This window comes from Alexandromys fortis, unplaced genomic scaffold (genome assembly GCF_014885135.2).
Source record: "Alexandromys fortis isolate MF-2015 unplaced genomic scaffold, M_Fortis_MF-2015_v1.1 scaffold_58, whole genome shotgun sequence".
Lineage (NCBI taxonomy): Eukaryota > Metazoa > Chordata > Mammalia > Rodentia > Cricetidae > Alexandromys > Alexandromys fortis.
This window is the reverse complement of record NW_026067940.1, coordinates 2,523,069-2,550,571: the sequence shown is the minus strand read 5'-3', so window position 1 is coordinate 2,550,571 and position 27,503 is coordinate 2,523,069. Positions and strand designations below refer to the sequence as shown.

At 40.0% G+C, this 27,503-nt stretch overlaps 1 protein-coding gene across 2 annotated transcripts in view; it reads right to left on the bottom strand.

The window, feature by feature from the left end:
• Camsap2 (calmodulin regulated spectrin associated protein family member 2) overlaps positions 1–27,503 on the bottom strand; it is an 83,832-nt gene that overhangs the window by 6,260 nt on the left and 50,069 nt on the right. Inside the window, exons 7-14 of one of the 2 annotated variants that reach the window (XM_050147704.1) lie at positions 16,402–16,495; positions 14,564–14,657; positions 10,811–10,845; positions 9,985–10,054; positions 5,958–8,151; positions 2,484–2,620; positions 1,826–2,046; positions 11–110 (exon numbers count right to left, since the gene is read on the bottom strand). In XM_050147704.1, coding sequence (XP_050003661.1) covers positions 11–110; positions 1,826–2,046; positions 2,484–2,620; positions 5,958–8,151; positions 9,985–10,054; positions 10,811–10,845; positions 14,564–14,657; positions 16,402–16,495 — 2,945 coding nt within the window. The remainder of the gene's footprint in view (positions 1–10; positions 111–1,825; positions 2,047–2,483; positions 2,621–5,957; positions 8,152–9,984; positions 10,055–10,810; positions 10,846–14,563; positions 14,658–16,401; positions 16,496–27,503) is intronic. The other variant, XM_050147705.1, reaches the window with a different exon arrangement.

Here is a 27,503-nt window from a genome sequence, read left to right as displayed (position 1 = left end):
CAGGGCTCACCTTGGTGTCCTCTTGCCTGAGTGAACGCTGTCGTTATCACCTGTGTTCAGCGATGCCAAAGAGAGGCTAGAGACTGAAAAAACACGGTAAATTCGTGATCCTGAACAGAAACAAAATTGTAAATGTAAAAGAAGAAAGTAGAAAGAGTCTGTCCATTAGAAAACACCAGCAATGATAATTGGGCTTTCTAATTTTTTTTTCTCTTTTACTTTGAATCTACGCACATAATATGGTGCATGCATATAGAAACAATTTAATCTAAGAATCAAATTTTAGGCTACAGCAAAACTAACTTGCTGTCCCAAAAGTAAAGTGGTTAATAGGAGGAGACCTGATACTGTGCTCAGGGTTTTTCAAGAAAGAAACAAGTATTTTGCGATATCTACTTTCCATGTGCAAAATTAACTTAAAATTTCTCCCGATGCTTTTGTTTGGACTTACTTTTATTTTACATGTGTATGAATTTTTGCCTGAATGTGTGCGTGTGTCCTGCCTGTGTGCCTAGTGTCTGCTGATGCTAGAAGAGGGTGCTGGATCCCCTGGAACTGGAGTTAGGATGGTTGTGAACCATTATGTGGGTTCTGTAAAAGCAGCAAGTGCTCTTAACCATTGGGCTATCTCGCCAATCACAGCCATCTCTTCAGTCACACAAGCCAATATTATATTGTCAAAGAGTTTCACCAAACCAGGCTCATTCCTATAGCCTCAGATATTGGGAGGAATACTGACTGAAGCACCATTGCCAGTTGTAGGCCAGCTTGTGCTAAGAACCAAGCATACAAGCAGAAGCTTCACTGCCTAGCAACAGTGAATTTTAGGTTATTAACTCTAGGACTCAGACTAGAGTTTCTGTTTAGTTTTGAAGTGCTAAGGATAGAATCTAGAGTCTCAAGCATGTAAGGCAAGGCCTCTACCTTTATCCTTAGCTCTAACTATAGGAACTGTCTGAAGTTTTCTAAGGCACTACTTTAAATAAAATGGCTTAAAAATTATGCAGTTGAATTTAAAAGATATTTTCTCAACTACAAAAAATTTTAATTTTGGATTTTTGACTCTTTCTATCTTGGGGGGGGGCGCTTCTGAAATCTTGACCTGATGTTCTTCATTGTCCAGATAACAACGGCCAGGGATATGGTCAATGGGAGAGTGCGCGCATCTCATGTGCGGTGTCCTGGATTTAATCTTTCACCCAGAACCTCCAGAACAATGACAACAAAAAATACAGGCACGTTTCTTATACATTTTACACACAAACATCTATCCTAAATTCTAAGTTTTTAGACAGTAGTTAATGCATTAGGGGATGTGGTGCCATCGGGAGAGTGCTTGCCTATCAAGAACAAAGCCCTGGACTCAACCCAGCACTACAGTAGAGGGGCACTAGTCCATGCCTGTAATTCCAGCACTTACAAGGCAGAGGCAGGAGGACCAGAGTTCAAGATTATCCTTGGCTATATAGCGAATTTCAGGTTAGCGTGAGCTATATGAGACCTGTCTTAAGAGTGGGAAAAAAGGGGAGACAGATATGGTAACTGATAATTCAAGGATGTTACATCTGTAGACAGGATTTTCTAATAAGTTAGTATTTAAATTATATTTTTAGCATTTCACATTTGATCTACTAAATATATGCATGCACATATAACGCACCTAGATTAAATAAAAATTTCCTTTGCTTATTTTGGCTTTCCAAATAAGGCCATGCATCACCTCAAACTGTGTATCCAATTTAGTATTACCAAGGCAATGTCAAGTTAGTACAACAAACCAAGCTGGTGTTTATGAACAGACCTCCTTATAAGTAATTGGGGTTACCTGGAGGGCCTTTGATTGGTGTTTTGGGGGATTCAATATGATCTCTGTGAATAGATTTTGGCCGCTGTTTTTTCTGTTTTGCCACCTGAGGACGAGGCTTGATTAGCGTGTCCATGTCCTCCATTAGCTTCAGCTGTTTTCGCCTCATGTACTCCTGCCTAATAAACTCTCTGCGTGCTCGCTCATCTTCTTTCTTCTGACGTTCTTCCTCAGTCTTACGCCTAAAAACCAAATGGCTGAATTGATTATTTTATATACCAAATACAAATGACACTAGAGAGAGTTACATGTTTGATAGGAGAGAAAGAATATTACTATTTTTCAGAACCTTGGGAGAAAATATAGTTCGCTTAAAATGTTACCTGAGAACATTTACAATTTTGGTCATCTCTGTGTGTGTGTTTCTCAGTGAAGTTAATTTAATGTTCTTTAAACATTAATATAGATTTTCAAAGTTAATGTTCATGAAAAACTTTACTCTGACAAGTAAAATGAATACTTTGAACTTCCAAAAACCACCCAAAGTTGGCAAGGATCCAGCTGCCTTCCACTGTCCACGGGACATCTGAAGACTGTTAATAACACGTAGCTGTGGAGCTGCCCCTTGGGCACACTTGCAGATCTCCACAGGGATAGAGCCGGGCAGCAGCATCCCTACCTTGTCTCCTCTTTCTTATGCTCCATTTCCGCTTCCAGCTGCTGCTTCCGAAGCTGAGTTTCTTTCTCCCTCCTTAAACGTTTCTCCAGCAAAGCTGCCCGTCTCATTGCCATGTCATTTTCTGCCTTCTGATCATCCTAAGGACAAATTTTGTTGAAAAACAGTAAACATTTTAGATTTCAATATTTCTGTTTTCTAGCATAGCCACTTTTTTTTTTTTTTTCCAAGATAGAGTTTCTCTGTGTTATAGTCCTGGCTGTCCAGGAACTCACTCCGTAGATTAGGTTGACCTTGAACTCACAGAGATCCACCTGTCTCCCAAGTGCTAGGATTAAAGGCGTGTGCTACCACTGCTTGGTAACATCTTGTAGTCACATCTTGTAGTTACTTATATCTGAAAATCTTAACTAATTACAACTTTACCAAATGTGGACATGATACAGAAAATGTAAAAATCCCTCAAACTTAATGGCCATCAAAAGAAAAAAAATAAAAACAAGTAATTTTTTTTTTTTTTACTATGCTTTAGTTTGTGCACACACTTGTGCATTCCAGTGTGGACATACATTACACAGTTCATGTGTGGAGCTGAGTGGATTAGTGGATAACTTGCAGGAGTTCACAGTTCTTTCCTATACCATGTGGGTCCCAGGGACTGAGCTCATGTTGCCAGGTTAGGTGTTAAGAGCCCTTCTTTACCTGACGGACCATCTAATGGCCTAAAAACAACTATTTAAAAAGCTTACATTTATGTGTGTTTGTCTTCCCCTGTATTCATGCCATGGCACATGCATGGGAGTCAGAGGACAACTTGCAAAACTTGGTTCTCTTTTCCCATAATCTGGGTCCCAACTCAGATTGTCAGCGTTGACAACAAGTGTCCGTTCCCCAATGAATCACCTCACTAGCCCTCAAATACCTGGCTTTGATTCTAATAACCTAAAGTAGCTGAGTCGGCCCCCATTTTAAAAACCATATTTAGATTATAATGAATAATCAGATAAGAAGCATTCCAAAACTAGCCATCAAATGTCATGTAGCATCAGTGGTGCAGGGCTTGTTTCTAGCTGAGTTATTTCTCAGCTGATGCTGACAGTCGGACTGGCTTCACTCGGAAGAAGAGATGGGGATGGGCATAATTCCTGTTCTGAAGTTCTGCCGTTCTGAGAGCTGTGGCCATCTGTAAACCTCCTGGACTTACTGATTCACGAGGGCACTCTCAGTCCTCAGGGGACCTACACACTGCAGTTCTTCACAATTCAAGCAAGAAGCGAGTAACAAGTTGCAGAACTGGTTCACTGTCTTTTTTAAAGACTTCTTGAGGATACTGATTTCTTTAGTGGCTAATATATTTGCACTACAGTGCTGGGTACGACAGGTATTAAATCACACAAGAAAGAGGCATTTTTGCCTCCTGCTTCGCCTGGAAGCCCAGAGACATATTTCACGATGAATGGAAAAAGTCAGAAGGTATCACTGAACCTATCAGCTCAAACATGCATTTCTGTGTCTAACAAAACATACACATTATACTATGCTCTGGGTAAAAAGAACCAGTCCCCCTGGGTATTCACATTCTAAGTAAAAAAGAAAAGACAAACAAGAGAACTGAAAACTCTGGATTACAAATGCATTGTCAGTACACGCAGGATGCCACAGAGACACAGCTAACTAATCAAGGAAGCATGAAAATCTTAGGGGAAACAGAGTTGAAAACAGTCTAGATCAGGGGTTCTCAACCTTCCTAATGCCGTAACCCTTTAATACAGTTCCTCATGTCATGGTGACCCCTAACCATAAAACTATTTCATTGCTACTTGACAACTGTAATTTTGCTACTGCTATGAATCATAATGTAAACACCTGATATATAGGATATCTGATATGTGACCCCTGTGGGGGTTATGACCCACCGGTTGAGAACCTCTGGTCGGGAAACTAAGAGGAATAGGAAGAAACCAGTAGGCATGGTCCCTGAGTTGTGCTGAGGTCTGAACTTTACAAACCCTTGCCCAGAGTGCCTGAGGATACAATTTCACTCTCCAGCACCGCCTTTAGATAGAAGAGAGGAGTCTCCAGTGGAACCTGCTCTTGGAGCCAGCAGCATGAACAACAGGATGGCTAGGCCCATGTCAAAGGGATGGCCTCTGGGGCAGGAAAGGCATACCATGAACATGATGGGAAAGAAAAGGAGGTCCAGATTGGATGCCTAGTTTATGTTGAAGACTCTCCTGCCCCATTCTCCTTTCTGGGCAAAGAATAAGGTAGCAGCAGTCTCTAAACCTGCACATAAAACTTTGCTGTGTTACTACCTTTAGTAGCAGTCTACAAAAAACAAAAACAAACAAAAAACCTCAGTTTTCATGATTAAGAGCCAAAACATGCCTTACATCCAAATTTCTAAATGTTGAGAGAGGCCTAAGGGACAAGCACCATGAGATAAAATTTAAAATAATCACAGCATTAAATTGTCAACAGTAAAATTAGCAATCATCGCTATCTCAACAGCCGCAATGTGCCGCTTCTCCCCATTACTACCGCACACCGCGCAGAACGTGCTGCTGGGCACACTGTTCTAACCACACCTGCCCTGTGCAGCTCTACAGGCTCAGCGCTAACAGTCCCCCAATTAAAGAAGTATGAACAGCACACATTTCAGACTGTTAATAACACATTCTTCCATGAGGTAATTTAGAAAAATACAAAGATGATGAAATGGATAACTGAGGAGAAAAAAGCGTTAATATTATTAAGGCTTTATTTATAAATGCTAAGATCTTTACTATCAGGAATAAGACTGTCTAGGAGCTGTCATTTATCTGGTTGAAGTACTATTTATCTATTGTTATCTAACAGCAATAGTAATTATAGTCCTAACCTGGCCAGATAAAATAGAGGTCACCTGTTTTTGTGCCCTAACAACAAATCTGAAGCATGTATCTTCAGTGTCAGGAAAACAAACTCTGTCCGTGATGCAGAGTACAAGCGGGTAATACGACAGCAACAGACCATGTATACATCTTCCTTCAAACTGTCTTTAAAGGAGCTTCTGGGGGCAGACAGTATAGTCAGTGGCAAAGCTCTGCTCGGGATGCAGGGCCTTGACTTTGGTTCCCAGAAAAAGAGACCTATATCTTAATGATAATATCAAGCTACATGCTTTTAAAAATGTTTCACTTTGTATGGCCCATATCAGATAACTTTGCAAAACTCAAAAAATAGGATAAAAACCGTTAAAGCCGTAACATGCTGAGACTGCGGCAGAGGACTGCAGCTCGAGTCCGCACTGGATGGCCGCAGCACCACTATGCACCTTAGCACTTCCATAGAACAAGGCAGGTATGTCTAGACACATTTCAGGAATAACAGCTGCCTTGCAATGAAGGGATGGTTCCTGAAGAAGCAGATGCGAATTTAGAAAACATACAGGTACCCATTCTAGAGGATGCTCGGAGCGACGCGGATCAGCATTACCTTAAAGAAGAACCCACAGCAGACTTTCTGCTCATCCTCAAACTGCTCTTTATCACTCTCGCCGTCACACTTCTCAACAGACACATCAGCCTTTTCAGGGGGTTTCAAATCTGACAGAGAAACTTCAATCAGATTGACATTCTTAGGAGCAGCAGGTGGGAGAACTGGTTTAGGAGGCGGGTCTGTGGGTTGACTCAATTGGTCCTCATTTGCTGTCACACACACAGTCTCTGTGATGGGCTGTGACAAGACTTCAGCAACTGTTGATTCAAGAGGTTTACTCTCCTTCTCCCCAGGATTATGGTCACAAGGTTCCAAGGTCCCTTTGCACTCTGACGGCTCCTTTTTAATCTCCTCTTTTGGTTTAGCCTCTCTCAATTGAGGCTCTCCATCATCACCAAAACACACAAATGACCGTGTCTGAATGGGAACCTGACTGGGTGAAAACCTCCTCAACCGAGGAAGACTATCCACAGACCGAGGAGGTGTCAGGGTTCGATTCAAAGGAGTTATTTTTAATTCATTTGGCCTTGGAGTCCTTTGATTTTTAGCAGAAAAAGATGCGCTCTTCCTGTTGGAAGACTGTGGAGACGCATGAGTAGGGCGTGGGGAGTCAGATGAGAACGGAGCAGTAGATGATGACAGGCCTGCCTGTCTAGGTTTAAAATCTCGAATTTGCTTTTGTGGAGAGGGTTGTGGAGGTGAAATCACCCAAGACTGCTGCTCTCTCATCTGCATTAACATTTCCTGCTGAAGGGACAGGCGTTGCATTTCTTGTTGTAGAAAATGCAGGGATGAATTTAGCTTTTCAATGGACTTTGTATATTCTAAAATTTCTCCTTCGTTTAAAGTCTCTTCTGAAGGGCTTGCCAGGTTCCATTGCTTCTCGGGATCCACAGGCGTGGTTGGAGACTTCAGCCATTTGCCCTGAGGATTCTCCATGCTCTCTTTTATGTCTGCTAGAGACTTGCTCCTTTGTCCGTCCATTTTTTGCAATTCTTTTTCTTTTGTTCGGTCTGTATACACTTTCTCATCTTCTGCACCCGCTGCTTCCTCTCGAAGAGGGGAAATCCCATCCCCTTTCTTTTTCACCACAGTTAGGAACGCCGTCCTTCCCATTTTCTGCCTCTGTTTAGTGAAAGCAGCTTCCATTTTCTTTTTCTGGGCTTCTATCGCACGTCTCTTTTCTTCTAGTCTCATCCTAAGGTGCACCATTTCAGAAGCCAACAGCTGAGTAGTGTCCCGTCCTTGGGCAATGCCGGTTTCTTCTGGAATCTGGGCCCAAGACACTACATGAGGAATATTAAGTTCGGAGCCCTCTGGTGTGGTTTTCTGAGAACTGCTCCCACTACTTTTCCCGTCGGTATGATTGAGCTTCCGGAACTTCTGCTCAGCAAAGCTGGTCATTTTCACCCCGGAGCTAGAGGAGGCACTGCTCCCTGGCTGAGACTTGGTGCTGATGGTACTTGGGCATGGACTCAGGGCTTCTCTGTGGTTGCTGGCTCTTATATCATAGTCCTGAAGAAATTTAGACGCATCATCCATGTCAGAGTCTAAGCTAACAGTGTAATCTCTCAGGGAAGAGTCTTCGTCCATTGTTTCCGGAATATCCTCTGAAGGAACATGAATCCCAGTGTCAACTTCAGTAGTGTCTGTTATGGGACTCAAGGCACCTTTTGTATCAGTTACGTTATCAGGACTAGTCTGATTTAGCTTGATATTTGAATTTAGGATACTCAAATCCTGACTATGAAGAAAGAAGCCATTAGCGATTTGATCTGGCCGAGGCGTATGGGGAGATTTTTCGGTGTCGTGAATTATTTGTAATGCTTCTTCAATGCTTGGAGTCTCGATCTGATTGCCAAACTCATCTAGCAGTACTCTGTTTTGTAAAGCCCCATTTGGAAGCCTGTAGTGAGTATTCTCATTAGAATTTAGGTCATTTGTGTTACGAGGCATGGAAGACTTGAGGTCACCATGGGGGTCTACATGAAGTTCTTCTTCAATGCCTTCTTCTTCTTCTTCTCCATTCATGGGCTTGAAGGACAGGTTTTTTCTGATGTGTTTGGATGCACGGCTGTTGTTGAGCCCTTCGTTACTAACAGAGCGGATGATTCCTCGGTTTGGAGTGGAACTCTGTGCATTGTCTTCTTTATCAAAAGAAATATCAAACGAAACACCATGCACTGAGGTTCTAAAACAGATGGAAAGACAAAATATTTAAGAAACTGTGGAAATAAATGATTTAAAAACACCATGGAACAATTATTTGAAAGTCTATGCCCTTCCTTCATTTTTCACTAATGGGGAATAGAATAGAGTGAATACTTGTGAGCTATTATTTATGGATAATTTACATTGGTATAAGTTTTGTATATTAATACAAGTTCAAATTATATTTGTTACTTTTTTTTTAAAAATATTTATTTATTTATTATGTATACAATGTTCTGTCTGTGTATATGTCTGCAGGCCAGAAGAGGGCACCAGACCTCATTACAGATGGTTGTGAGCCACCATGTGGTTGCTGGGAATTGAACTCAGGACCTTTGGAAGAGCAGGCAATGCTCTTAACCACTGAGCCATCTCTCCAGCCCCTATTTGTTACTTTTGTTTACATTATTTGTACATATATACCAAGTTATTTTGTCAGATTATATATATGCATATTTCTACCTCGGTTTAAGACATTTTGTATATTGATACAACTTTTAGGGTATATTTTCATGTTATTATAGGTCAATAGCTGTTCACGTTTGTTGTACATACAGTTAGATCAATTAGGTTCTTTAGATACATAGGGATTGTATTCTGTCTAGATAGGTATTCTTCAACCACTTCAAAAAACATGACATTTAAATAATTTAGGGTTCTTTTGACATGAGACATGATTGCTTCTGACAGCACCAATCTATTCCTGAGAGAATGTTGAGTATCAAAGACCCTCCACTTGGAGCTTGTTTTCTTCTTGGCAAAACTGGTCTTTGGGCAAGAAACTGACAATGCCTCAATCACTGACAAGTTACATGATATCCAGAAATGAGTAAGCAGAATGGTCAAATCTTGCCAAGACAGGGTAAAATGGTTTTAAAAAATTTCCTGCCTCTGAAATGGTCTGTTAGTTACATTAGGCCTTGCCAAAGTTGGTTGCTTCAACATTGCAAAATGAGACTTTGGTAGCTAATTGCCTCCTCATATATTGCTTGCTTTGGAAGCTACTTGATTCTGCTTCCTGCCTGCTCAAGTAATATTGTCTCCCCTCAGGCCTTTGATGGGGTTAAAGATTAGATAGTTGTAGTTACTGTCCTCTTATGATCTAGCCAAGCCATTTTCTATACAAGACTTAGACTCCATAGGATAGAACGTTTATTAAAACATTTATCATATGTTCCTTACTTAATATTGTTTATGCTGATTGTAATTCTAATCTTATGATTGATATCTGTTCCTAGTGTATATAGTTTTGTACCGGGCTTGGAACTCTCTTACTTAAACAAAAGGGGGGGGGTGCTGCGGGAGCTCCTTCAGAGCCTTTAAGATACCAACCCACTGGGGTGTGATCTCTTATACTTTAAAAAGCAGCAAAACTGAGTATGTGCGCTCTCTCTTCTCTCTCTCTCTCTCTCTCTCTCTCTCTCTCTCTCTCTCTCTCTCTCGCTTCTGGCTCCCTTTTCAGCGGCTAGACTCTCTGTTTCCAGTTTGTGATGAGAGGACTGTTGTTTGGGATGGTGATCTATAAGTTTTTCCCCTCAAATAAATAACCCTTTTTATTATCCCTAATTCTTAACTGGTGTGGGACTGTTTTGTGGCTTCATTTCATGATCTTATGGACCTCAAGGAAAGATTGGACTATTTCATTACCTTTTAATTTAGCCTCTTTGGCCTCTCTTATACCCTATGCTGCCCTTTTCAAAGTTAAGTCCTAATTAAAATTTTGATTTGACAGCTTGGTTAATGACAACAAAAAAGCAGAGGGAGATAAAAGTGACTTTTCTGGTAACATGACTGTACTAATAACTTTGATTACCTTTTCTCTTTCGGCCATGTTCCTATGAAGCCATCAACGTAAGACATAGATGAAGACCTCCTTATTCCTCCTTCAAATGCGAAAAAGGAAAACTCATTGAAACCACACATTTAACATATTTGAGAGTCCATTAAAGGCACTAAAAAGTGGAACCTTAGTAATTAAAACACAGCAAGGTAATTTTTAAAATAAAGTTTTGGAGAGGAATGTGTAGTTTATAGCTAACAACTGACTAGCATGAGAGGCTCTGGGGTCATTCCAATGTGCTTCCCTGACAGAGTAAGTATATACATGTAAAGAATTTTGTTACAAACCAAGCAAATATATATGCACATCCACTAGGGAGTGGCTCATGGCTCTAATACTGGCTAGCACTTGGGAGGTTGAAGCAGGAGGGTTAGTAGTACAAGACTAGTTTGGGTAATAATACAAAGAGACCTCAAGAAAAATAAAAACAGCACAGTGGCGCACACCTGCAGCCCCAGCACTCACACAAGTTCATGTCTGGCCACATAAGGAGTTTGAGGCTCGTCTGGGCTGTATAAGGTCTTGTCTCCAAAACAAAACAAAATCAAGCACAGGAGCTACGAAAGCAGCTCCTTGGTACTGCTCCTGCCTAGCATATGATAGCCGAGGCCCTTGGTTAGATCTCTAATACCACAAAAAAGGGGGAAAGCAGGCATGAAGCTACAGACCACCCATCATGTACAGAGCAAACCCATTTCAGAAGAAGACTAGATATTTATGTTTATTCTCACTCATTTTCCAGTTAGCCTACTTAAAATAGTATTTTCCATTTTCCTCACAGGCCTTTTCAGTACATTACCTGAGGCTGAAGAATGAGCCTGGGGACGCGCATATCTAAAAGGCAAATGATGAGACTATAAACATAGCTCCTTCCCAACACAGAATAAATATAATAAATTCTCTCTTTTTACACACACACACACTTTTATAAAAAAGAAATTAAAAAATAAATTAAACCCATTAATTTGCAGTATTTTAGGGAGACCTAAATCTCTAAAACCTTCTGTACAATAAAATCCCACAGAAGACCCTGACAAGCCTCTCAAAACAGTCTGGGTCTCTAGACCTCCAACACCGATGACAGTGAGCCTCATAAAGACACAAGGCGTTCCTGTTACACCTTACCCAACTCTGCCCTATTTAGCTAAACACGGGGGAGCTGAGAACGTCTTTTCGCAGACAGTGATAACTGGCCCGACTAAGATTCTCTCAATCCTCCTTTTGGGTTTTCAGCTGCCGTATTCTGCTGCATCAAGTGAAGTGATACATCCTATCCCCAGTGGACGGGAGTCAGGCAGGAGCTTTGGCTCAATCATACTATGCTTCCGCTCATATAAACAGAGACTGAACAAGTCAGCGCAGACTCAGAGGTCAGGATCAATGTTGTGCTTTCACTACTTAATGAAAACTTAATCAATGAGCTCTCTCTAGAGTGCAAAAATACTGAAGGATTGCCTGTCCAAAGCAAATGCTATCTGGGGTCTCTGAATCTTCCTCCCCAGTGTGTGCAGCTTACTCTCTCAGCTTATATGCAGTCACTTGTTAGGACTGTCTAATAAGCTCAGTTTCTAAGCATGTCTGTGATAGCCCCCCTTCTGAATTATGTTTCACAGTTTATCCTGAATACTAGGAAACTGTTATTAAAACATGTTCATTCTTTTCTTCTTTCCCAAATAATTACTACCACCATTTGGTAAAAGCTGGCTAACTGTCTCATTTTCAAACTCACACATAGGACTTTGGTGTATATAGTCCTGAATCAACTTGAGCCAGAGGTAAGGCAGCTGCTGGGCCTGTCTTTTGCTGTGACTGCCTGCATTTTACTCATCAGACCTTTATTTTTGGTGCAGTAACACCTGTGATGTGACCACACTATTCCCAGGGAGAGGAAAAATGATCAAATCCTTCCTCAGAAGTTCTATGAAGGGGGGTTGGAGATGGCTCTGTGGTTAAGAGCATTGCCTTCTCTTCCAGAGGACCTGGATTCAATTCCCAGCACCCACATGGCAACTCACAACTGTCTGTAACTCCCATTCCAGAGGATCCAAAACCTTCACACAGATACACATGCAGGCAGAAGCCAATGTACATAAATTAAATAACTTCATCAAGAAGTTGTATGAAGGATCACGGGGAGACTTACAGAAGGAGGAGGGCCTAGGAGCCTAGGATAACAATAGGCAGTAACTCAAGGGAAAGGATTCAGAATCTACCTGGGTTATTAGGGTTCTCCTAGAAAAGAGAAAAAGTAGTCACTGGGCTACTAAGATAAAAGAGATGAGTCTCCATAGGACCCAAGCTAGTTTTTCCCAGGGTCAGAGACATAGAGACTGTTCATTTAGATCCTTGTCCTAGTCATGACTGAATAATCGACTCTCGAAGCCTCGCTGTTCACTTTTGAATGGAAGTAGACTAAGTATGGGAATGGTGATCCAGAAGGAAATGGAGTCACTAGGACAGCACTGAGGAAATTATACTTAGAAAGCTTCCCTCAGGGGAAATATGAACAGCAGTTCCTAGATTAGTTACATACACATCTGTCCCTTGCTTCCCTTTCTTAGGTCAGACCCAGGGCCTTGGATATGCTAAGCAAGCGTTCTGTAACTGAGCAATGCCCAGCACCAGATCCCTACTACTTCATAACTAATCCTTCTGCACTCAGTGGTGAGCAGGCACAGAATGGAAACTTCATGAAGTTGCAGTACACTGGAGGCTAAGGGGAAGAAAGCTCTCCTTTCACCTTGAAGAGATAGATGCGTTATAGACACCAGGAAGCTCACGAAGGTAGGAAATATGGAGGAAAAGGGGCTGCAAGTTGGCAAAACTTGACAAAAACCCTTTAAATGACAGTGACAGCTTCAGAATGAGTTTTTATTTTTATGTAATTAGGCCAAGAATACAAAGAGTACTTTATAAAGTTTTTAGTCATACCTTTTAAAAATGTATTTTTAATAGATTTCCTTGATTTTCCAAAAGCCCACAAAGTATAGTAACTTTAAACAAAAGAATAAGATAGATTGGGGAGTCTAAAGTGAATATAAACTCCAAGCTGCAAGAAATACAAATGAAAAGTCTAAGACTGGGTATAGTGGTACACACTGTTAATCTCAGTACACAGGAGGCAGGGCAGTGCACCTCTGTGAGTTAGCGATATCCTGGTCTACAGAGAGTCCCAGGCTAGCCATAGCTATATAGTGAGACCCTGTCCGGAAAAAAAAAAAAAAAAAAGACAGAAGAAGAAAGGGAGGAAGGAAGGAAGAAAGACAGGTAGGCTGGCTTATAGATTCTGCTTAAATTTTTTTTTGATTGCTAGAAGTGGTGGTGCATGCCTTTAAATCCAGCACTTGGAGAAGGAGGCAGAAGGATCCCTGAGTTCAAGACCAGTCTGATCTACAGAGCGAGTTCCAGGACAGTCAGGGTTACACAGAAAAACCCTGTCCTGAAAACCAAATAAATAAGTTAAAAAAATTTAAACTAACACTTGACTTTATCATATATCTGGATCAGCAGTCAGGATTATTCTGATAATTATTAGGACACTCTACTTTCAATTCAGCTCCTTATGTTAAAGACTAAAGCATTCAATAAAGATTCAGTATTATATTCAATTGCTACTTCTCTATAACTAGGTATTTAGAAAACAAAACGGTGATGTGGAGAGGTGATTTGAATGGAAAAAAAAAAAAGAAAAAAAAAAAAGGCTCCCACTGACCCAGACATTTGAATACTCAGGCCCTGGGTGCTGTCTGAGGAGGGCGGCCTTGCTGGAGGAAGTGTGTCATTGGGATGGGCTTTGAGGGCTGAGGCCTTTCCCCCCTTGTGCTTTACTTTTCCTGCTTTGTGTTCACAGTTGGTGATGAGAGCTTTAAGCTTCTTGCTCTGGCTGCCTGCTGCCACACCTCCCCCTGCTGGACACCCCCCCCTTCTGGAACCACAGCAACAAAAATTAACTAACATAAGTGGGGAAGACCTGTTTCAAAGATTTTTTTTTAAATAATAGTAAATTAAAAAAATCCAGGGCAAGCAAGAAAGCTCAGGAGGTAAAGGTATTTGTTCTCAAGGCTGATGACCTAGTTTGCTTCCAGGAAGAAGCCGTCTCAGAAGGGGCAAACTCACCCCTACTAACTGCATCTGACCTCCACATGTGCTCACACACGTAGATAAATGCAGTGAAAATGTAAATATTCACATATAATTTTAAAAGTTCTCTGAGGCCTAAGAGTCACCTACCAAATTTTTTTTTCAGTTATACTATTAAATAAGTCTCAATTATTGAAATAATGCAGCAAAAATTTAATTTTAGGTTTCTTATTTGGAAGTTAGAACATTTTCTCCCATTTTCCAGTGTGGTTCATTAAAAACCCATTTATGAAACAGTCATTTCAATATAAATTTCAATTACTTTTAAACTAAAATAGGCCTTAGTAGCATAAGCTATTGCAACTTAATTTGTAAATCCAACTACAAAATTAAAAAACCCTCTTACATGTCAAAATGTGATTTGATTTCATAGTAACTAACATGGACATGGTAACATCACAGTGGAGTCTACCTTGAGGTAAAGTCGGAACTAGATGAACTATCCATGACGTTTCTCTTGGCAGCATTCAAGACAGGCACTGAGGGCACATCTTTCGCAGGCTCAGCTAGAATGAACAACACAGCTTCAAATTGTGTGCTCAAATTATTTCTAACACTATGTTAGACATTCTCAGCTACAATAATCATTTAAATTTTACTTTCTCCCTCATTACTTATAAAGTAATCGTGGCCCTCTCACACACACCCTCCCCCACCAGTGTGTTCTACTGATCAAACCTAGGACCCCAGAACTGCCCTGGTTCTCTTTAAATAACTCCTTCTAACAGAAATGTACCCTTAAATAATTTCCAAAAAGTCAAAAGAATTTCTTGATAGACTTTTAAAAATCCACTTAAGGTTAATGGGGAGGGGTACCATAAAATAAATACAGGAATTCCAAATAAGGATAACCTGAGTGCTTAATCTTGTGAAAGTTTTCATAAAATTTTAGACATACCAGATCAGTTTCGGTTTTGGTTTTTATGAAATAGCTGGTAATTTGATAGTTAATTAAAAAACGATCAGATCTCTTCACTGGAAACAAAAAAGAACCACTATGTCTTGCTTACATACTTGTAAGTAATTCTAGAAGAAAGCAACTTGATTTTGACTGATGTTTAATGCAAAAGCTTTGTTACTGTTAAGTGCTGGGCTTCAGATGAAACTGCAAGTAAAAAATCACACTAATTGCAAAAATACTGTATAAATACTGGTTATGACAATTATTAAAGACAAGTGACTTTCATGAATGGCCTTAAGGATCTCAGCTCCTTTCCAGGTACTCTTCATTAGCTACTGCTCGGTATGGAAAATCTGCTTTAAGTGGTTTTGAGATATCAGGAGAAATCAAACACAAACTGTCTCACAGTGCAGAATCTTGCCTGAGATCAGCACACTTTATAAAGATTATACCCACTAGAATGATATGCCTTTCTTTTGCTATTATAGCCTGCCTTCCTCTTAGTTCCTAATCTTTTCGTCCTCCTTTTTATCCCTGGGAAGTTTCCCTGGGAAGGTTGAACTTAACTACAGTGATTAGAAAAAGGAAATGTAAACCAAAGAAAGCTGCTAAGTAGCTTGGAAACAGAATAATCACATTTTGTACAGGGTGCAGTAGGCACTGTAGCAGGAAGAACTGGCCCCTATTTTTCCTGGAAGTTCTAAGCTTAGAAGAAATGTAGGAGTATGTGTTTGAGACAGTCAGTTTTACAGTTTTACATTTGCTATAGAAACAAAACAAAACAAAAATTCTTTTTATTTTATTATTATTATTTGCTTCCTGCCAGTAAAGAAGCTTGAACCCAAGGCTATATGCAAGCTAGGCAAGTACTCCACCACCAAGTTGTGTTCCCAGCCTTTGCCAGTAACTCAAAGTCTTTCTTTATTCCTAGGGAACTTTACAACAGGCCTCTTATTTCTTGTTCATTTATCGTAATTGTCCTGTAATAACAAAGGCTGTCAGTTTAAAAAATAGATCCACAAAGTGTTTCATGATTTAACAGAGTTCGGGTAACATGGTATCAAAAACAAAGACTCTAATAGGAAATAGAAACTATGGACAGGAATGAAGGATACACAGCACCCAGTTTATACTGTAAGTTCCATGCCATAGATGTCAAATACAGGAACTGTTTTTTCTGTTTCTTGCAGATAATTTGATACATAAACTATTAAAACATTTAGACTCTAACCAAGGATAATAGCTGGAATCTAAAATAATAAGTTTCTAAGTTTCTAGCTAAAAGAATAACCAGATAAGAAGTATAAACTTCCCGTTTTTCTACATTAAAAATAACAAAGACTGATTACCTCCTTGTGGACGAACAACACGTGGCTGTACAAATGACGGCTTCACAACTTCAAACCACCAGAAGAGTTCCGCCATGAACACCAAATAATTACTCTACATAAGAGAGTTGAGAAAATTAAAAGAAGCCCTAGGTAAAACCAGTTCAAGTGATAAACAAATACGCTTTATTTTCTCAAACACGGATTTGAATTCTACTCATTCACTATTAAAAATATTCACTATGCTTTATTAAGCCTGGAGTAAATAGTTTAGCACCTGTAAACACACACATTCAGATCTCTGATACTTTGTTTTATAGCAAATCTCCCAGGCATCACTATCTCTAGCTATGCAGAACTCTGAGATAACAAATGTCCTTTTCTTCCAGTGCAAATACAAACAAATAGCATTGAGTTTTTGCCATTAAAAAATGTAAGAATTTTTTTGAAAAGTAATTAAATGTCATTTAAATATTGTATCCACATTTGATAATACTAAATTCAATAGTAATCCGCATGCTGAGTAATATCAAACTCTATAGATTATTATGACTAAAATAATCTAGAAATGGATAAAAACATTGTTTTTATCATTTAATGCACCCTTCTAATTTTTAAAACATTAAGAATAGCAATATTTCATTTATACTTGAAAACACAAATAATTCTTTAAATGGCTTAAAGGAGTTCTCAAAAGTGTACTTCTATAAGACTATACTGGTATGGGACAATTCTGTATTCTGTCAATTATGTTTTAAATAAATGCTGATTGGTCAGTAGCCAGGCAGAAAGTAAACCTGTCTGGTTGTCAGGAAGTAGAGGCGGGGCAAGGAGAACAGGAGTATTCTGGAAAGAAGGAAGCTCTTTCCCCAGTCCTTCACAGACCATGGAAGAAGCAAGATGTGACCGAAAAAGGTACCGAAGCCATGTGGCTAACATAGATAATAATAAGTTACAAGAGTTAATAAGAAGCCTGAGCTAATGGGCCAATCAGTTTTATAACTTATGTAGAACATCTTGTGTGATTCTTTGGGGCTTACCAGCTGTGGGAACTGGGCAGGAGAGAAACCCCAACAAGCAGGCCACCATGTTACACTATACACATAATAAGTAACTTACTTATATACATACATATATATGGTTTGGGTTTTGATGGGGAATACTATTTTGAGGTGTGTTACTTTTGTTTATGCTGTGGAACATTTCCTTAATGATGTAAAGATGTGCTGCTTTTGTTTATGCTGCATCTGTTTAACTCTGTGAAGCTGTGATTGTTTGCCTGTCTAAAAGCACCTGAGGGTCCTAATAAAGAGCAAAATTGCCATAGCGAGATAGGAACAAGGATAGGTGGGGCTGGCAAACAGAGAGTTTAAATAGAAGGAGAACTTATGGGTAAGAGGAGCAAGAAGAGAGGGCGCTAAAGGTCAGCCACCTAGCCATTCACGGAGTAAGAGTGAAAGAAAGATATACAGAAGAAGAGCAAAAGGTCCAGAGACAAAAGGTAATGGAATAATTTAAGAAAAGCTGGCTGGCAAGCAGGGTGCTGGTTGTGCGCACCTTTAATCCCAGCACTCAGGAGGCAGAGATAGGCTAATCTTTGTGAGTTCGAGGTCAGCTTGGTCTACAGAGCAAGTTCCAGAACAGCTCCAAAGTTATAGAGAAACCCTGTCTCAGAAAACAAGGAGGAAGGAGGAGGAAGGAGAAAGAGGAGGAGGGGGAGGAGAAAAGAGCAAAAAAAGTTGGCAAGAAACACGCCAAGTTAAGGCTGGGTGATTATAAGAAAGAATAAGACTCCATGTGTTTTATTTAGGAGCTGGCAGCCCCCCCCCTCCAAAAAAAGCCCAAAGAGAAAACCATCGCACAACATTTTGGCGTACCAACATGGGTCCCTATTTCCACGTATGACCTGTGAAAGCTGGGGGGGGGGTATATGGCTCCCTTAAGAGTCTATGCCTGCTGGTGAGCCTTGAGTAGCAGTCTGTTAAGTAGGAACAAAAACGAAGTGAAAATGTCTGCCACGGCACAAACATTGGCATCAGCTCAAGAGCTCTAGAAGTTCCTGATCACGTGCCTTGGACCTGGCTGCAAGCTTCAGGCTTGGTTTCCAGGACCTGACCCGTGAGTGGGTGGAGCCAGCCTATAGAACATGCATAAATCAGGGTAGCTTAGCAGTCTAAAGTTTGTTTGGTCAAAAAAGATTAGAGATACACAGTAAAAGAGGTCCAGACAGAAAAAATTTCTAATAGCTTCCACTGTGTTTTACAATATGCGTAGGTTTAAGAAAGAAAGAAAATGGCTATAGCAGCTATAGAAAGAAAAAATAGTTTTAAAAAATAAAGTCTTGGGCTGGAGAGATGGCTCAGTGGTTAAGAGCACTGTCTGCTCTTCCAGAGGTCCTGAGTTCAATTCCCAGCAACCACATAGTGGCTCCAAACCATCTGAAAAGAGATCTGGCGCCCTCCTCTGGCGAGTGGGTATAAATGGATGCAGATAGTTGTATACGTAATAAATTAATCTTTAAAAAAAAATAAAGTCTTTAAAGAGATGGTAAAAGAAAAAAGGCACGTAAAGATGGAAAATACAGTCTGTATACTATTGTGTTGACTTTTTGCTGAAAAGCAAAGGACAGCTGCTAAGAGACATGGAATTGGAAGAAGGACTGTGGAAATAAACCAGCCTAGGTACTGTAGGAATGCCTTAACTCTGAAGAGAAAAAAAAAAGTCAATGTGTTTGTAGAATGGAACTAAGAAGATGCACTGCCTTGGAGAAGTGGGTTTGCTTTTGTTTCCACAGGAAACAAGAGGCTGTGGATTAATTCCAGGTTGATATGGATCTGGTTTGATCAAGGAAGCCCTCCTGAATCTTGACAGGTGACTTCTATCAACAAAGGTTATAAGTGGTCTTCCCAGGACTTGATTATTATCTCAGTTTTTTCCTCAGGAATCCTTGGGGATGTCTTCACCCATAATTAGCAGGAAGCCGTTTATAAAACACAAGGGTCACATTCTCAAGAGAAATGGGGGAGTGGGTAGTTTTTGGTTATTTTGTCAGTCATGGATGTGTTATATTCAGGGGAATATAGGATTAAAAAACAACTACTAATCTCAGATCTTTTGCATTGGTATGGATTTTGCTACATTGATACATATTTAAAATCAATTTTGTTACACTGTACATATGTTTTTACTCTTCTTTAAAGGACTTGTGTATAGTAATACACTTTAAGGTCATTTTTGTAACAACACACTGTATATATGTTTCTACTTGTTTAAAGGAGTTTTGTATATGCATCACAATTTAAGGTTGTTTTTGTTACAACATATTATATATATGTTTTTGTTCTTGTTTAAGGTATTGTACCTAGGCAGTTCGTTTTAAAATGTAGGGTAAAAATCTAGTTTTAAAAGCTATTATGAATTATTTAGGATAATCAAGAAACACAGGTCAGTAGTAATCTTTAACAATCAAATTTGTAGATATGCTAGGTATGTTTTCCAGATCATATAAAGATATATTTTAGATAGTCTTCAAACCTTTTAAAGAACAGCAGAATATGGCATTTAAAATGTTTTGTTAATTAAGGGCTTTTCATGACAATAAGATACATCTGCTACTGGCATCAAAGAAGCACCTTGTGGAGTTTGCTTTCAATGTGGCAAGGCTAGCCACATTTGGGCAAGAAGCTACTCTTGTCTGGACTGCTTGACAATACGTTGGATCAACTGATCATGCAGGACTCACAGGAAAGTGACCACTGAACTTTGCCAAAACAAGGCAGGATGGTCCTTTAGGGTTCCTGCTTCACAGAAGAAACTGCCAGACACTCTGCAAGACAGAGGAAAGTGACTGAATGGCGCCCAGACGTGTGGCTAACTGAATCCACAAAAAGCCTGAGAAAGCTTGGGAAAGAGTAAAGCATGCATGTTTTCTTGGTAGCAGAAATTTCTTGGGTCTACTCTGCTTGCTAGAGGCAAGCAAGCGCTCTCATCTAAGAGAGGCTTCCTGACTCAGCTTCAGCTGCAAAACCCTGCAGCTCATTAAGAGGTCCTGCCACGAAACACTTAAATGGTGTTGACGAAAAGCTGAACGCATGCTTTTCGGTTTTCAGCTATAGCAGGAAAAAAGCTGCGCCGTTTAAAAATGCTGGCTTTTTGGGCCGTCCTGCCAGGGCAAACTCTGACTGAGGCAGGAGAGCCAACTACCGAGAGAGGACTTGACTGTTGTCTGTTGTAGCTCGCTGGCTGGCAGGGACCTTGAAACGCCATAGAATTGTGTCTATAAACATGGCTACAGCCTGTATCTCCACCATGAGGCTGGAAAGCTAAGGAATGGACTGGATCTAGCTGGCAAAGCCACGGCTTTAATCCTACTCATATTGCTCAGTAATTTAAAGGCTCGTGTGGTCAGAAAAAGAGAGATATACAGTAAAGAGATTCAAAGATAAAGAAAATGTTTAAATGATTTACAGTGTGTTAAAAATATATGCAAGCTAAAAGTTAAAAGTTTTAAAAAAAAAGTAAGAAAAAGAGAAGTTGTGTGTGGTAGTACACGCCTTTAATCCCAACACTTGGGAGGCAGAGGGAGATTGACCTCTGTGACTTCAATGTGTGGTAGCACACGCCTTTAATCCCAGTGCCTAGAAGGCAGAGACAAACAGATCTCTGTGAGTTCAAGGTGTGGTAGCAAACACCTTTAATCCCAATGCCTGGGAGGCAGAGACAGGCGGATCTCTGAGAGTTCAAGGAGAGCCTGGTCTACAGAGTTATTCCAGGTCAAAGAGATACAGAGAATATAAAATAAAAGTAAAAATAAACGAAATAGAGGTTAAAATAAAGCGTACAAAGATGGAAAATACACAGAGAATCTTGATACTGTATACTATTATGCTCTCTTTGAATTGTTTGAATGCTGAGGAAGGAGCAACAGATGCTAAAAGATATTTGTTTATAAATGCTGCTGAACTAATCCATCGTAGAGATTTTGATGCCTTGACTTTGAAATTTGGATCTAAGGACATGATACTTTGGAAAGGAGTTTCTTATTTTGTTTTCACAGAGGATGAGACCCTGTTCATTTCTTCTATTCCGATATGGTATGATGGACCACGCCCTCCTGAACGGTTGCTGTGAATACCTTCAGAAAATTGCTTCGCTCAACTGCCAACTGAGATGAAACTAGCACACAGGTTATACCATGAAAGACCTAATTAACGACGCCCCCATTCAGCAGGAAGCAGTTTGGAGAGAAAAAACTGCGCCCATGTTCCCAAATATTGTTTATAAATGTTCTTTTACATTTAAAGGGGGAGATGATATAGGTATGAATAATTTACATTGATATGGATTTTGCTTTAGTGATTTAAATTTAAGGTTAATTTTGTAATGTATATAGGTTGTTAATGAATAATCATTAATAATAGTTAAGTTTGTAGTCATGTTAGTTAAGATTTTCTAGATGTGCATAGATATATTTTAGATAGGCATTCTTCATATTTTTCAAAGATTATAGAATATGGCATTTTAAATGTTTTAATAACTTAGGACTTTTCATGACAATGAGACACTCTGCTCCTGGCAGCACCAATCTACTTCAAGAGGAAGATGGGCATCGAAGAGGATCCTTATGGAGTTTGATAGCCATTTGGGCAAGAAACTGCTCTTGCCTGGACTATTGCATAAACTGGACACAGAGAACCCGCAGAGAGAGGACTGCTGAACTTGCCTAAAGGTGAGATGATCTTTCGGGGTTCCTGATTCATGAAAGAGTCTGCAAGACATTCTTCAGGACAAGCAGATAGTGACTGCCTTTGAAATTTCCTGCTTTGTGGAAATGTCTGCTGGAAACTATGGGCCTGTAGGCCGAAGATGGATGCCCCAACGGTACAGAGGAACTTTGGGTGACTGTCCAGGCAGCGAGATGTCTCTGTCATTTCTAGAGCTTTGGATGTTAAGTTAAAGCCTTTTTTTTTTTGTTTAAACAGAAAAAGGGGAAGTGATGTGGGAGTGTCATATATCAATCTGTTGATTTCATTGGTTAAGTTATAATAAACCAGCTGCTTGGCCTCATAGCTTGGAACATAGATGGGAGGAGTAAACAGAATAGAATTCTGGGCGGAAGAGGAAGTGAGGTCAGACTCTGCTCTGCTCCCGGAGAGACCCGACAGCTCTGCTGGAGCAGAGACGCCATGCTCAACTCTCCCAGGATGGACAGAGGCTAGAATCTTCCCGGTAAGCGCACCTTGGGGTGCTTACACACATCATTAGAAATAGGCTAGTCCAGGTGCGAGAATTAGCCTGTAAGGGCTAGAGTTCATGGGCCAAGCAGTTCTTAAATGAATACAGTTTGTGTGTTGTTATTTCGGGCATGAGCTAGCCAAGCGGCCGGGGTGTTGGGGACGCAGCCACGCCGCCGCCCCTATTTCAACAACTGAAAACGGCCAATATAGGCAGGACAGACAGTCTTTCAAATTTCCTGCTCCAGTAAAAAGTCTGCCAGACACTATGGGCCTGTGGGCTGAAGATGGATGACCTGCAAAGGAGCTTTGGGTGACTGTCCAGGCAGTTAGGTGTCTGTCATTTCTAGAGTTTTTGGAAGTTGTTTGCAATGCACTGTTTTTCTATTACTTAAATAATATTATACCCTTCTGGTTTCTTGATGGAGTTGAAGAATGGATAGTATTAGCTGCAGTATTCCTTAGAAATGATAGAAAGTAAGTTTGGGTATAAAATTTTGGATTTACTAAGATAGGATGGATTATGGAGTATTTTCTTTAAATTTATCAGACACGAATTGGAATTCAGTGCTTTGTGAATGTAATATTTACTTGTTCTTATTGTATACAGTCTTACTAAGTTAAACTTTTAAATTTTGTTTAGAAAGAAAAAAGGAGAAATGGAATATTTTCAGGTGTGTTACTTTTATTTATTATACTGTGGAACATTTCTTCAATGATGGAAAGATCTGTTGCTTTTGTTTGTTAATTTGCTTAACTCTGTGAAGCTGTGGTTCTTTGCTATCTAAAACACTTGGTCTAATAAAGAGCTGAATGGCCAATAGCAAGGGATGAACAAGGATAGGCGGGGCTGGAAGGCAGAGAGAATAAACAGAAGGAGAAATCTGGGAAAGGAGCAGTAAGAAAAGGAGGAAAGAACGTTAGGGGTCAGCCATGCCGCCATGCACGGATTAAGGCTGAAGGTAGGAGATAAAGAAAGGGAAAGCCTAGAGACAAAGGTAGACGGGATAAGTTAAGAGAAGCTGGCCAGAAACCCGTGCTAAGGCCGGGCATTTGTGAGACTAGGACTCCGTGCGCGCGTGCGTGCGTGCGTGCGTGCGTGTGTGTGTGTGTGTGTGTGTGTGCGCGCGCGTGCGTGCGCTCGCTTCATTTGGGAGCTGGGTGGCGGGACTTTTATTTTTTATTTGAGACAATGTTGAACCCTGAAGAGTGGAATTACAGATGTGCCCCTACTGTATAAGAATAAGACCTATATGTTAAAATAGGCATGAAGAATAATTTCAATTCTAGATATTTAATATATTTCTAAAAGTAGAACTATACAAAACCTGTTTTCCTCATAATGGCTATTATCTCTGGAAATATGGGGTGTTTTCTGATGTCTTGCCTTCTGCTTATTTGTTAATCATCCCATAAGCCACACTTAAAGGCCTAGAAAGGCCAGGCCTATGCTCTTTACTATGTGTGTACTAGAACAGAACAAATATTTATTGAAGAAATGTATAAACTGACCCATAATTACAAACGTAAGTCAGCAAAACAGCTGAGCCCTGCCTGACAAAGGCACCACTGGTGTGACATTAACCTCACTGTCATCAAGACTGAGCTGGTGGGGGCTAGAGAGATGGCTCAGCACTTCCAAAGGTCCTGAGTTCAATTCCCAGTAACCATATGGTGGCTCACAACCATCTATAATGGCACCCTCTTCGGGCGTGAGGCCAGACATGGAGGAGAATGTTGTATACAAAATAAATAAATTAAAAAAAAAAAGACTGAGCTGGGAGGTGCCCGATGAGTAAAGCACTCTCCTGGCTCAGGCTGTGCGCGCATTTCCAGGGACAGCTAACCTAGCGGAGAAGAACAACCTAGAATGTGGCAGCACCATGGTGGTGGGAGAGCTGGTAGCCCAGAAGAAACCAGCTAGCTCAGGTACTCTCTCTTGTTCACCAGAAGAAAGCTTAGCCCCTCTAGGCCTTCTCCACCATGGTGGTCCGCCTAACCAAAGACCAAAAATAACAGAACCAAACTGCCCATGGATCAAAACCTCCGACATAAATCCTTCCTCATCCTTTGTGATCATTATGACTCACACCTTTGCTTTATAATCTTTACAGTATACGCTAAAACCAAAGGATAAATTTTGTAAGTACTGGTTCTAGGTTCTACTCTGCTAGTACAGTTAACTAGGTTAACTAGGAGCTGACTTCATATTTAGAAAAAACATCCCTTAAATGTGCAGTAGTTATCTGTCAGTAGAAAAGAAGTATTTAAGAGACTTGTTAAGAACTGTCCTAATAAATCATGGCAAAATCTGACCACAAGATGGCAGAGCAGGAAGAGATAACTTTTCTGGTAACTAAACTGGGGCTTATTTCATTATAAAATTATGATTAAATGACAATAAATTGGTCACATTCCAGAAATGGTACAACAGTAATTTAAAATAATCTTTACCCAATTTGCTGTGAGACAGAATCTTACTATGTAGCCCTGGCTGGCCTGTAACTCACTATGTAGACCAGATTGGCTGGTAACTGAGATTAGCTTCTTTACTACCTGAGTGCTGGGGATAAAGGTGTGCATCGCCACACCTGACCTATATGTAGCATATATCTGCACATAGGTTTGTGTATGTGAGCACAAATGCCTGTGGAAACCAGGAAATGGTGTCGGAGAAGTTAGAGGCAGCTGTGAACCACTTAACATGGGTACCAGGAACTGAACTCTGGTCCTCTGGAAGAGCAGGACATGCTTTTAACCTCTGAGCTATATCTCCAACTCCCACCTCCTTTAGTCAAGAAGGTCAGATACATATTTAAACAGTGTAAACAACAAAGAATATATAGAATGGAGAAGTCCAGTAAACTTTAACACCTTCTCCCATATCTAGTACCACACTAAGAAGAAATTACTTTTATATTTATCCCAAAGATTCCTTTTCTGAGTCTATATAAAAATATCCCTCAGCATCTATCTGCAGTTGGTTCGGGCCCCGTATAGATACCAAAGACTTATGGATGTTTAAGCCACTTACGTAAGACTATGTAGTATATGCATAGAACTTATGTGTACCCTTCCATGGGGGGACCTGGCTTTCTCCCTTCACAATGTGAGTCCTGGGATCAAACTCAGGGTGTCGGGCTTAGTATGAGCCTTTACCAGCTAAGCCATCTTGCTAGCCCCCATAGAATAGTTAAAATCTCCTCTATATTACTTACTAGTGGTTAATACAATATGTAAATAGTTATTACACTGAGTCATTTAAGAAATAATGGATCAGTGGTTCTGAGTTTGATCCCTAACCCTGAAGAAAAAAAAAGGCAAAGGTTTAAAATACACATGCACACACATATACACATACACATATATACACACATGCACATGTACGTAGTTACATTCTTGTAACTTTACCCTCACTTAACAAAGCTCTTAGGGAGCTTTCTGTTTCAGCAAAAACAAAACTCTCAACTACCTTCCTTTAAATGGGTCAATCATATTACAAAACATTTATATTTATGCCTCTACTAAATGCATCATTCCTAACTTTTCAATAATAGAAGTAGTCCTTTACGTGCCTTTGATGGCCACTATCCCTTTAAAAAATAGTTTATCAAGTAGACTGTAAGGGAGCTAGGCTCCAAATAGGATCCAGCTTGACCTTTCAATGCTTTTTGGTCATGCTTAGGATCCAGCATAGGAACTTGCCCAGGCAATGTCCAACAGTCCTCTAAAGCAGCCATATCCCAGTTTGTATTTCTTTAAGAGAAAAGACAGTGCTCATTTCCCATACATTCCTAAACACCCACTATTAAAAGTTAAAGTAAGCCAGGCGATGGTGGCGCACATCTTTAATCCCAGCACTCGGGAGGCAGAGGCAGGCGGATTTCTGTGAGTTCGAGATCAGCCTGGTCTACAGAGCTAGTTCCAGGACCGGCTCCAAAGCCACAGAGAAACCCTGTCTCGAAAAACCAAAAAAAAAAAAAAAAAAAAAAAGTTAAAGTAAAAACGAGGAGCCCACAAGCATGGACCAAGCAACGTCTCTGGAGTTTAGAGCCTTAAAATAGTATACTAAATTCAAACTTGTAGTTGTGACAATTTAGCAAAGAATGCAGAACGTGAACAAAGACTTTTTGTTGACAATTACTTATTTTAAATAAGTTGATTTAAGGAAATATTTTTATATTTGGATCATGCTCAAAATAATCTAAATATCAGGATTATTGGAAAGTCTATATTCTAAAATGAACAGGAAGGAACACTACCAAACTTAATCTATAGCAATGTTTAAACAAGTATCTATCTTATGCATATGAAAAATTTTCATTTCATATCATAGAAGTAGCATTTATATTTTATAGAAAATACTAGAAAAGTTGTTAGTAAAATATAAAGAAAATAATGGTGTAAGTAAACCTTCAGAATAGATTAATCAAGGTTTCTCTTTGATGTGTCAGGGTAGGGAGTGTGGTACCATTTGAGTCACTGAGATTAGTGCCTCACGTGGAGATGCTTTTATCATTGGCTCTATCTTCTGCCCTTTGGAGACCCTGAAATGGACATAGGAAGGAGGAGCCACTAAAGAATAAAAAGGTTCCAAGTGTAAGGCACTAGCATATTCACGAGAGGAGCTCCTTAGCACTTCCAATAGGATTAGCACTGGAATTCTGATTAGGCTCAACAGGAAATTGTTACTTCTAAACTAAACATATTGTAACATCACTTATTCCTAAAGCTTTGAAACTGAAGCAGCACTTGGAGCGGCAAAATTAATAGTTACAATGGCCAAATTATTTAAGTGATCTACAGATTCAATGTAATCCTCAAAGTTCCAATGGCATTCTTTACAGAACTAGAAAAACCAATCCTGAAGAGCCAAAGTAATCCTGAGCA